Source organism: Electrophorus electricus, chromosome 24 (assembly GCF_013358815.1).
Source record: "Electrophorus electricus isolate fEleEle1 chromosome 24, fEleEle1.pri, whole genome shotgun sequence".
NCBI lineage: Eukaryota > Metazoa > Chordata > Actinopteri > Gymnotiformes > Gymnotidae > Electrophorus > Electrophorus electricus.
In genome coordinates this window covers 8,775,770-8,788,270 of record NC_049558.1, presented here as the reverse complement: position 1 = coordinate 8,788,270, position 12,501 = coordinate 8,775,770, and the positions used below count along the sequence as shown (strand labels likewise).

Sequence of the window (12,501 nt, the reverse complement as noted above, 5' to 3'; positions counted from 1 at the left end):
ATGAAGGCAACTGCCTACATAAGCAAGTAACCTGTGACCCATTTATAACGTTCTCAATTCAAATCAATTAATTTCAATTCATCCTCTCTCTTATTCTCTCTTTGTGTTGCACTCACTCACTCTCTCTCCAGCTGCGTCCAGTTTCAGTTTCTGCCGTGCTGCGCTGGACCACACAGTCTCAGCAGAGGAGCTGAACTACCAGCTGCCTCGAAAGTCCGGGGAAACCTGACCTGGCATGACAAGCCACAGCCAGAGAGCAGCAGGCAGGACAGTTAAACTGCTACAACAGCCCGGCACCGAGGGAATACCGGTATAACCCTTAAACATATCACACACATGCACACGCACACAACCACACTACACACAAACGTGCACAATGAAGCACACACAAACGTAAATAACGATATTCAAATAAATCATGCCTGTGTCATCACACATTCTCTTACACACACGAAGATATGCAAACACGCACCTAAAATGTGCATGCCCAAAGCTCTCATTAAAAGATGGAGTGTCAGTAATTATTCAGCACTGTGCTGTGTATTCTCTGCCCTCATTTGTGGATAGGGCGTATGTTTTCCTGTGTGTTTCCACATGCTGTCTGACAGATCTGGCTCATTACTCAAAGTACTGTTTGTGTGTGTGTGTGTGTGTGTGTGTGTGTGTGTCTGTCTGTTTGTAGGAGTGTCAGTGCTGTGTGCAATCTCCCATCAGGGCTGCAGAATTTGTAAGCAAAAGGGAGTCAGTAGATACACTCTTCTGCCAGTCACCCATGTCTTTTCTTCTGTCCTCCATTTCTTCTTCCTCTCACTTGCTCCATCCCTCTCTTCCTCTATTTTACTGTTAGAGATTTTAAAAGCCTTCCATGAATTATTTACGTCCTTCCTTTTCTTCGGTTCCAGTGGTGATTTAAGTAAAGTTCTTATTTAACAGAGAACTTTCCATGCTTTTTGTTCACTGTTTAAATATGCAGTCAATATTTGATGGCTTATATTTTTTACCATTTCATCTAGTGACACATCACCCTTGACCTCCACACCTAGTCCAGTTCACACTAGACGTTATCGCGTTGGCTAGAACCCTGGCCAATCCTACAATGAGCAAGCTGATGGCAGAGAGACAAGAGCTACAGTATGTTATGAAGAGTTAAGGATGGGGTGTAGTCATTGCAGCACTTCTTACTGTTTCATTCATGAAATCACCCCCTCTGTCTTATGTCCATTAAGTCTTTGTGACTTTGGGGGAGAATGACCAGCGTAAACACGCTGGTCTTAAAGTAAACATGCTCTTCTGATCAGTTTTTGCGTTTTATCACTTAAGTCAAGTATGGATTGGACAGTTGAATGTGAAATCCAGATTTTATATAGATGGATATTTTACATAATCTTATATTTTATATAGATTTTATATCGCAGTCTATTTACAGTAAAAACACTTTATACACATGGAGTAAGAGCAATAGGAAGTTTCTCATACTCTGTCCTAGAGGGTTGTCATAGAGTTTGGTGATTGGTCACTTCCCCTCTAACCTACTACGCTACGAAAACTGGCTGATAACTGATTACTAATTACCTGAGTTTCAATCATGTGTGTCTGAACATAAAACATAAATTATCTTTGTCACCATCTACTTCAACATCTCATTTTTACCTGTAGTATAGAATTGCATTAACTTTGTCTTTTTGACCAAGTGATGTTATTAATGTGCTTGTATTGAAATGTTTAAAAGGTTTAGTGTTCAAATGTCTAGTGGTCAAAGATGGAAGTAGCCAGTAGAATGCACTTGCATGTCTTAAATTTAAGAAAATAACTCTCACTTGGTAGGGTAGCTCTCGGTTGGTAAGACAACTCTCGGTTGGTAAGATCATTATCAGTTTATAAGATAACTCAGTTGTTAAAATAACTCTCAGATCACCTGGCATCCTAAGAAAATCATTCCATATTTTTTCCATTCCATCTTTCCTAGATTGGCATAGTTTTTTTTGTGTGTGTGTGTGTGTGTCTGTGTGTGGACCAGAAAGGTCATGACATCAAAGGCATCTGTTTCATACATTATGAATCTCATGAGTTAAATGTGTATTCCCTTCAATTCAAATTCATTTAAGATGTTAGTATTAAGCAAATAATCACTTTCCCCTGCAGTAGATATGCATTTTAATCTAATCCCAGAAGAAACATAGTAACGCATAGAACCATATGACCTCAGAGGTGCTTGGAGGTGCACTTCTAAAAAACACAGCAACTGAAAATTTCAAAGCCATATGTATTAACCAACCTGAAAACTTTCCTGCAACAAAGCAATCGTCTCCCTGTGTGTCACATATTCTGCACTGGGAAGAATCAGAGGTATAGACTAAGAACTGTGCTTGTTTTGTAGCGGTAATGGCATATAGCATGAAGGGAGGGTGGCTAATTCAGGCTAAATAAGCAACAACTGCATGATTTATTATATAATCTTTAATTGAATGTAATTGTTCATTCTGTCATGTGACATTAAGAACGAGCTTTTGATATATCAGGACTGCTAAAAGGCGACTTTAGTGTTGTTATCTTAAAGGACACCAAAAGTAGGCTACTGGATAGCTGTGCCTGGTGATAAAAAAGATGCTGCTACACAATGTTACTGAAATATGTCCAGAATGTACCACAATTTCCAAGGGTTTCTTCTTACAAAAGAGGTCCTGGAAAGTTATTTGAGAGTTTACAATTAATGAATTCTCGAGAGGCTCCTATTATGGCTATCGGCTACGCGAACGTGATTTGGATAGGGGGGGCCCAGCTGAACCTTGCAATCAAGTCTTTGATTGCCAAGGTTTTTCGGTGCGAACATTTTGGTCAGATCAATCACCCTAATAAAGAGAGGGAGCGAGAAATGAGAGATGAGGGAAAGAGAAGGAAAACGAGGCAGACGAGTAAGAATGGGAGTGTGACAAAGGGTGTGTGCGTGAGGAGGGACGGGGACAGGGGGTGGCTCGTGTTCAGCATGCGGCAGACAGACCTCGTTAAAGCTTGGCCGTGATTAGGCAGTGCAGGTTTGGCGGGGAGAGGAGATTGGCCCTTTGATCTTTTTGCTTTCCTCACGTCTGCTGCCTGTTGCTGCTTCTGTGGTGATAAAACAAAGTGTGAGAAATACACAGCTCACCCATGACCCCACATACCTGCCACATATGTGCAAAAGTGTTCTCATATGAGAGCAGCCAGACAGGATCTTTAGTCTTTAAAAATCTGTTTTGTGTTTGTGAGACAATGTAGTGGGTGGGGAAGATCAAAGAAGCTGGTGTAACGTGAATTTGGATGCAAAACAAGTCAATGTTTGCCCGAGCAAACAAGTTCCAAGCTGCATCCGAACATGAACCTGATTTCTGGATCTGAGCTTAGAACATGGGGGAATTTTGAGGAAATTTTGTGAAGAAAAAAGGCCCTGAATATTTCTTTTTAGTGGGGAGAAATAGATCGTGTTCTGAAAGTGGGGAAAACCAGTAAATATGCCCTGAGACATATTACAGTCCTATTAAGCAGCTAATCTGATCCGAGCTCCCTAGTCTCATCACACATGTGCGAGTCTAGGCTAAGAAGGATCATGGAGCTCACAGAGGATGTGCGCCTGACTGGAGCCGAAGGGAGGAAGTAGAGGACAGCTCTGGGGCGGCCTGGGGAGTTAAACGCATGCTTAAGAAGAAGAAGGATGGGGCGATGAATTTGGCTGTAGAGCAGAGCGCTTCCTGGGGACTCTGCTCGTTTTCGTATGACTGGGAGTCCAGGATCCCTTGCGAATGACTGAGCATGTGGTTGAGCAATAGTGGGAAGAGACAGAGAGGGCAGGAAACACTCGAGAGAGATCCAGTCACAGCAGTATGTGATTCAGCTCCAAGTTCTGTTGTATCCATTATCTAACTGTGCTGAATAGAGTTCTCCCTTTTTCTTATTTTTTTTTTGTTTGCTTAAAATAAACCCTAACCACTAACACACAGTGTCCCTGATCTAATTGGCTGGAGTGTCCCGAAATTCATACGGGAGGAGAAGGGGCTTGGAACAGAAGCGCCAGTCGTGGTTTAAGAGAGTGGGAGGAAGTAAAGTGGAGAGTGAACCTGGAATTGAAAAGTGTTATCTTCCTCCGAGCTCTAAGAGACCTAATCCCTGATTCAGCTCCTTTGGGAGGTACCCAGAAACACGCAGCAAGGCCATGTGGCTTAGATGCCAATTGGAGGGTTGAGAGACAGGGAGGTGTGAAAGAGCTTAGCGGAGAGGGGAGGCCAGACAGTGTCGGAGAAAGAATAAAATCCTGAAAAGTTGTTAGATGAGCTTGCATTATGCCCTAGGCATCAACCAGGGCAAACCGGCAACGTCTCGGAGTATTTCCTCCTGTTTTGGCTGCAGATCAAACCCAGAACATACAGTGACATGAAGAACTGTCTAAGATGTATGAAGGAGGTAAGCTCTAAGGACTTTGTAAATCTTGTAGAGCTGTACAAAAGGCAAAGCTACAGGTGTCCCTCTAAACCAATCTGCATGTACTGATCAATTCAATGGGTCACGTTTAAAGCCAAAAATGGACACTCATGCCAACAGTCACAAGTTGCCTGGCACTACTAGACATTAATGCAGTAGTCAAGTCAAGCATTATGGTCCGGCTAAGATCCAAATGCTGTTGGGGAAACAGGTTGTAAATATAAATGCAGGCAACTCTTTGCTATTCATGTAGGCTTAAGAAGATTGACTTATGTCCTTAATGTTATTGAACTGATTTTAATTGGAAGTAATTGAAATGAACCATATATCATGAACTTTGTAATTGCAGTATAATAGATTCGAATTTCAAGGAAGGCTGCTCAGTTTGATGACTTTGGTTTGACAAAATACAATTTAGTTTAACTAATTTCAGTTCTAATTTTATATTGTCGGCATTTTGTAGTGTAGTTTTAAACAAGTCACACTGTCACAAGCTCGTTCAGGACAGAATGCCCTACTATACTTATGACCAATACAAAATAAGATACAATACAAAAAATGGCCACTCTTTCAGGTTTTAACCCAATTTCAGTCATTTCTGCTCTTGTGGTTTAATTCTGCTGTGTATTATTAATAGCCACATGTCTGGTAGTGGACAGAAGTGGGTCACGGGAGTTCAGGGGTGGACGCTCGCTGCCAAAGGGCTGGCAGGACTGGCGATGGAGAGTGATGGATGGTAGGGTGAGAGGGTTCGGCGGGGACGGGGCGCCGGCTCTTCGGAAAGACGGGCACTCCGCTGCTTCCATTTCCCCCCCTCCTCTGCCTCATCTTCTTCTCCGCACCAAGAGATGAGACTCATTACTCACTGAGGAATATGAGCCCGAGTCAAATCACAGCAGGTGTTTCTGTTGCGTGCCCCCCCCCCCCCCCCCCCCCCCCCCCAGCCACTCCCAAATCAATCGCTTTTGTTTTTTTGTGGGTTTTTTGCTGCCTACTCATTGGGTCCCGCCTCTGCCATCTTGCTTGGTTGCTTTCTGTTTTCCATCGTCTACCATATCTTTTGCTTTTCTAGTTTCTGATGCTGTCTGTCTCAACCCACTCCCGCTTGTTCTTTGCCGTGGTCTTTTTAAATCTACACCAGATGCAATCTGTCTGGCTCGCCTGACTGCTGTGTAGGGCTCATACAGAGCAGGTTGTATAATACTTTTGAATGAAACCTGAGCTGGGGGTCATATGGAACATTTAAACTTTAAATTCAGCCTTCCTTCATTCAGACTCCTATCGGTACTGTGGATTAATGGGTAGGAGTTCACATTAGTGTTGAGCGAGGTGGAGCGTTTTGGTGGGTAATATTCCATTAGCTGCAAGCTTAGATCTGATACCCCTAGGCCTACACACACACACACACACACACACAGAGCTGCAATATCTGTCCTTGCAGCCAAACAAACATACGGCATGTATAAGTTATACTCTATTATACATAAGCTACTTTCACCTATGTACACCCAGCAGAGAGGCATGTTTCACGATGCTGACACTTCCTTTGATGGGCTATACTATGTCAGTGTAGTGAGATACTGTGTATCAAATAGAGGTGTAAGGGTCACAGCAACACGTAAATGATTCTTTCCACATTTCAAATCAAGTGCACAGTCAACAGTAAAAATCGCGTAAACAGTAAAAAAGCTTTAAAATGTTGTGCTGTGAATCAGAGTCATCAACCCAACCACCACCCCCCAGCTTCACCTGTAGTTGACCTGAAGTGTGAGACAATTTATGATAAAGTTACAGCATTTTGATTGCTTGATGCTGTTTGCCTTCTTCATGAGCACTGAAATAATGGATGTGAATGTAAAAACATTTCAGCTTTTTAAATAAAATGAATACACTCCAAATACAGAGCATGTTGTAATTAAACAAGGGTCTTTCAGAGATCATATGTTATGCTACACACTTATTGAAATAAGGGAGATAAAACTTTGGAACAAATGAGTGTATTTTTGCACTGCACTGTGTGTTTTCTAAACTGCATTTGGTGAATCTCATTTGAATATGCTGTTGTGGTTGGTGCAGCAGGGCCCTGGAGATGTGTCATACGGTAGGGCTGTTCTGAGATCAGACACCTCTGAGCTGCTTGGAGGAAGTACTGTAGCTGACACTACATATGCCATACGGACTTGGACTCTTATCTAGTACTGTCAGTTACACTCTGCTGCTATCAGAAAGAACAGCTTAGCAAATCAGACATTGAGATGTATACTCAAAGAGAGAGAGTGAGAGTGTCAGAAGTAGACAGACCGACAGAGAGAGGACACAGAAAGACAGACACTGAGTTGAAGCAAAAACCTGCCAGACAGACCACAGTAATGGAAAACAGGCAAGGTTTTGAAGCCTGATCTGCCAAAGAGTGTCAGCCCATGTTGATATTTGAAAAACACCACAGTAGTGCTGTGTGTATGTGGGTATGTGTGTGTGAGAGCTCAGACCCCACTTCAGGTATGACCTGACTGTTTACCTCCCCTGCAATATTCTTTGCGTGCGTTGTGTGTGTGTGTCTGTGTGTGTGAGTGTATTTGCAGTCTTTTATGCTCACAATTCAGTTATTCAAAGGGAAAATTTTGAATGGATTCATTAAAAGGTCTTATTATATTGACAATAACTGAAGACTAAAGTACAGTGTTGGTAAAGTATATAGTTACTGATAATGAATGATGATGATGATGATGATGATGATGATGATGGATGTTGCTGACGACGACGACGATGGATGATCCTGACGAGGACGACGATGACATTGGTGCGGTTCTCGTGTGCAGATCCAGCCAGGTGAGGCCTTTGCTGTGTACCACACCAGCCCCACACTGTCCAGCCTTTCAAAGCCTGTGGTTCTGTGGACGCAGCAGGATGTCTGCAAGTGGCTGAAGAAACATTGTCCTCATAACTACCTGACTTACGTGGAGGCTTTTTCTCATCATGCCATCACAGGTACAGCACACACACGCACACACACACATAATCATAATACCATAATCATAAAAAAAAACGTACTTAAGTATATACTTAAAACTTAAACAGCATAAAGCAAAGCATGTCTCAGGGCTGGTGTTGGTAGCCAGTTTGCAATTACATATATTTCATATCTTCTAAATTTCCATTTAAAATTCTTTGTGAGGCCAGATTTGAGTGTTTAACATGAAATGCTACACCCTTCATCTCGCTACCAAAAATGTTTTTTTTTTCTCTTTCTAGAATATTCCAAATTGTTTCACTGGTTCACTAAGTCACTGCCGTCACTTATGCAATCCAGCTCCGGATCTTTAATATTAAAATGGCTTTGGAGTTTTTTCTGAGCGAGGTCATAAATGGTGCTGTGAGAAACAGACCCTTCTCTTTTAAACCGAGCTGAAAAAACCGTCCTGCTGTATCAAAGGCATCAAAAGCCTCTTCCCAGCCTCTGGCTCCCAGCAGAGCAGCTCTGGCAGGCGGCATGAGACACGCCAGGTTACAGTCCTCATTACCTTCTCTGCCGACCTGTCCAGAAGTGGGTCCCCGTTGCCTCACACCGTCCACAATAGACATCCATACTGGACACAGTGTTACGCAATCAATTTTGCCACAGCTGGTTCTGTGACCCCATGCTGTGCCGGGGTCGATGGAACAGAGACTTGGAGAGCTAATGTTCCTTTTCCTCTTGTCTACCGTTTTGTAATTATTTGAGCATTGTGTTAAAGCCGTTAATGTGGGAGTTAAGGCGTGGAATGCGTGAGTCGCCATGAAATGATAGGAAATGGAATACAAAAGGTTCTTGCTGTAATGGATGCTGTGTATATTGTGCCATTTTAGCTAGAGCACAATTTCGGACCAACATGGTGGCTGCCTTTCCGAAGAAATATTGGATGTATTTTCACTTTTCGGGGGGCTTTTAAGGCTTAGATTTTACTGAATGGTTGGGCTCAAGGATTTGAGAATCAGAGCGCATCCAGAATCACAGAAGGAACTGGACGGAAACCGAAGGTTTGACTCGCACGGAACACGTTTGTGGGGAGTCATCACACAGACGATGTGTGAATATGAAATATGATTGGATGAAAGTTGCAGTTGTTGGACACGGTCACAGACATGCAGTCGTGTATTTTAACAAGCACATGGCCTCTCAGCTTGAACCAGGGAACATTTTGATTGGTACATTATTTGGGCATTGCACAACCGGTTAGTTAAAAGCAGTCCTGCACGCTCTTATTTTGCTGGTGTGCCTGTGTGTGTGAGAGCCAAAAAAGAGCACTCACGGAGGTACTCAAAGAACATTTTTGATTGCACACTCTTTCTTCCTCCCTGCCTGTGTCTCTTTCTTCTCCTTCTATCTTCCTTGTCACTCTTTCTTTCCATTCCTCTTTCTCTGCCTCTGTCTCACCCCTCTGCCTTTACATCTTTTCACTTGCCTCTCGGTCACATTTCTCATTCAAGCTTGCAGTAAAGCTCTGAGAACAACTCTGGTGCCAAGCCCTTTTTTTTATTTTTTTATCTCATCTGCTTATTTCATTCATTCAGAGACGCTTCTATTTTATTTTCTCTCTCTCTCTCTGTGTGTGTGTGTGTTTGTGTGTGTGTGTGTGTGTGTTGTGTGTGTGTGTGTGTGTGTGTGTGTGTGTGAGAGAGAGAGATTTTGTTCCTTATTTTACAGGTCACCAATACTGTAGCTAACATGCAGACTCATCTTATCAAACTCGGACATGATCTTACAGGCCTTTACATATGGTTCTAATAGATCACAATTATGCTTCATTCTATTTTAATTTTGCATGTAAATTGCTAGTATATACATCTGATTTCCTTGACTGTTGATTTGATGCAGTCTTAAATAACTTCTACAATTAAGGGGCTATTGTTTTTCCTCCTCCATAATCCTTCAGTTACTAATATTCTAACAATAGGTATCTAATATCATTTTGTTTATCTCCATAAACCTGCAGCATTTACTAGCGCGAATGGAACAAAAGAACAAATTGCGTTTGTTTTTGGTTTCACACTCCTTTTTTCCACCCTGCCTTCACTACTGCCTGCAACTCTGCTACTCTTCATTAGAACACTATATTAAGATGGTCTAATGAGAATTGATTCCTGCTTCATCGTTCTCCTCTATCTGCTTCATCCTCTTCCTCTGTCTGTTTCATCTTCCTCCTCTGTCTTCTTCATCCCCTCTCTCCTGTCTGCTTCATCCTCCTCCTCTGTCTACTTCATCCCTCCCTCCTGTCTGCTTCAACCCTCTCCTCTGTCTTCTTCATCCCTCTCTCCTCTCTTCATCACCTCTCTCCCTGGTCTGCTTCATCCTCCTCCTATGGTCTACTTCATCCCTCTCTCCTGTCATGCTTCATCCTCCTCCTCTGTCTGCTTCATCCCTCTCTCCTGTCTGCTTCATCCTCCTCCTCTGTCTACTTCATCCTCTCTCTGTCTGCTTCATCCTCCTCCTCTGTCTGCTTCATTCCCTCTCTCTCCTGTCTGCTTCATCCCTCTCTCCTGTTGCTTCATCCTCCTCCTCTGGCTCCTTCATCCCTCTCTCCTGTCTGCTTTATCCTCCTCCTCTGTCTACTTCATCCCTCTCTCCTTTCTGCTTCATCCTCTTCCTCTGTCTGCTTCATCCCTCTCTCCTGTCTGCTTCATCCTCCTCCTCTGTCTACTTCATCCCTCTCTCCTGTCTGCTTCATCCTCCTCCTCTGTCTGCTCTCATCCTCTCTCCTGTCTGCTTCATCCCTCTCTCCTGTTTGCTTCATCCTCCTCCTCTGTTCTCCTTCATCCCTCTCTCCTGTCTGCTTTATCCTCCTCCTCTGTCTACTTCATCCCTCTCTCCTGTCTGCTTCATCCTCCTCCTCTGTCTCCTTCATCCCTCTCTCCTGTCTGCTTTATCCTCCTCCTCTGTCTACTTCATCCCTCTCTCCTGTCTGCTTCATCCTCTTCCTCTGTCTGCTTCATCCCTCTCTCCTGTCTGCTTCATCCCTCTCTCCTGTTTGCTTCATCCTCCTCCTCTGTCTCCTTCATCCCTCTCTCCTGTCTGCTTTATCCTCCTCCTCTGTCTACTTCATCCCTCTTTCCTGTCTGCCTTCAACCTCATCCTCTGTCTGCTTCATCCCTCCCTCCTCTGTCTACTTAATCCCTCTCTCTGTCTGCTTCATCCCCTCCTCTGTCTTCTACATCCTCCTCCTGTCTACTTCATCCCTCCCTCCTGTCTGCTTCAACCCTCTCCTCTGTCTTCTTCATCCCTCTCTCCTGTGTTCATCCCTCTCTCCTGTCTTCTTCATCCCTCTCTCCTGTGATCATCCCTCTCTTCCTGTCGCTTCATCCTCTCTCCTGTCTGCTTCATCCTCCTCCCTCTGTCTTCTACATCCTCTTCCTTGTCTACTTCATCCCTCTCTCTGTCTGCTTCAACTCTCTCCTCTGTCTTCTCATCCCCTCTCTCCTGTCTGCTTCATCCTCCTCCCTCTGTCTCCTTCATCCTTCTGCTCTGTCTTCTTCATCCCCCTTCTCTTCGTCTCTGCTTCATCCCTCTCCTCTGTTTGCTTCCTTTTATTCTGTCTCATGCTACAGAAAGCAATCAAGGGTGACATGAATCAAGGACAAAGTGCTGCTGCAGGCTGAATTCACCCGTGAACAGGAGAACTGAAACAAAGCGCATGCATTTGTGTGTGTGTGTGCAAGTGTGTGAGATTCACTATATACAACTATACAATGAAGTTTTATATACAACTTCATAAGATGCACATAGCTGTCAATCGACTTGGTTCCCCCAGTGGATCAGATGGTGTCTGACTGAAAATTACAAGCAACTGCGATCCACATCTGGAGGATAGAAATCTCTGCCCTATAACCAGATAACTACAGTGGCCCCTTATGACAGACGAACAATTTGGGTGTTGATGTGTGTTTGTTGTGGGCATAGAACATATTGCACCATGGCACTGAAGCTGTTTTAAAGATAATTTTATATTTTTATGATTCGAGTGCCTCTTTTATAAATCTTGTAAATTTCAGTACTGACTATACCATCCCTATCTAACCTTTGTGAGGCCTGTTGGTTCCTCTCAACATTTCTCCTCTATGCCTCCCTAGTCGGTTTTCCCCTGCCCTGGATTGCAAACTCGGGGTGATGGCCTGGATTCCTGTAAGGTTCCTTTGTGACAGCTTCCAATGTAAAAGCACAAATTGAATATCACCTTTAAGATCCCCCAGATGCCTCAGTCTAGTAAACGTAAGCCAAAGGGAAGAAGATCAGGCAAACCTGGCTAGACAGAATGGCTGGTGGCTAAGATACATTAATGGGCTTACCCTTATCATGCTTCAACACGTTGTGTTATGCGGGAACATGACCCCCTCGACCCGCGTTCATCCCACTGTAGGTGACCTGGGAGTAATTGCAGTGCCCGTGGCGATGCTTGCTCTCTCTGTAAATATATAGGACATTGCTGGATATCTGCTGCCCCCATAGCCCCTGAGCCAGCCGGAAGTCACACTACTGCAGTGGGTCACTACGGCATCTCTGTAAATCCCTTTAGGCACGGAAACCATCTTAATGCCCTGTAGATCACAATAGGCCTGACTGCCTAATGCCTTCTGACAGGTAGAGATTAGCGTTTTACGCAGAGTTGGGCCTTTGTCGTTCTAGTCAAGGTGAGTCACTGCACACATGCTGCCTGTGACATTCAAGCCAGCCGGTGTGATCTGAGAGAAAGAGAAGGAAAGTCAAGACAACGGTTGCCTCCTAATAGCAGCTTCCTTCCGACTCCTGGTTAAGGAGAGAGAGAGAGAGAGAGATGTTGAGATTAGAAAGGAAAGCAGCAGCAGACTGGGTGGGATGCTGGATGACTCCTGGACTGAATCATGCACTGTTCATGGGAGGCAGACCACAAGGACAGATGCTGGAGGCTTGTGGCTTTGTTTTGGTTTTCATTCTTCCATTTGAAGAATAGTGATTTTTTTTTTTATCAAGCAAGGGTGTGTAAGCACGCGCACACACACAGAGGTAAAGAATCTCACAAGTTCATATAAAATATTTGCACC

The 12,501-nt window shown here is 43.8% G+C and overlaps 1 protein-coding gene across 1 annotated transcript in view; it reads left to right on the top strand.

The window, feature by feature from the left end:
* The window catches only part of samd10b (sterile alpha motif domain containing 10b), a 59,226-nt gene that overhangs the window by 37,824 nt on the left and 8,901 nt on the right, over window positions 1–12,501 (top strand). Inside the window, exons 2-3 of the mRNA XM_027019245.2 lie at window positions 132–310; window positions 7,269–7,437. Of these exons, the coding sequence (XP_026875046.2) occupies window positions 236–310; window positions 7,269–7,437 (244 nt within the window). The 5' untranslated portion in view covers window positions 132–235. The remainder of the gene's footprint in view (window positions 1–131; window positions 311–7,268; window positions 7,438–12,501) is intronic.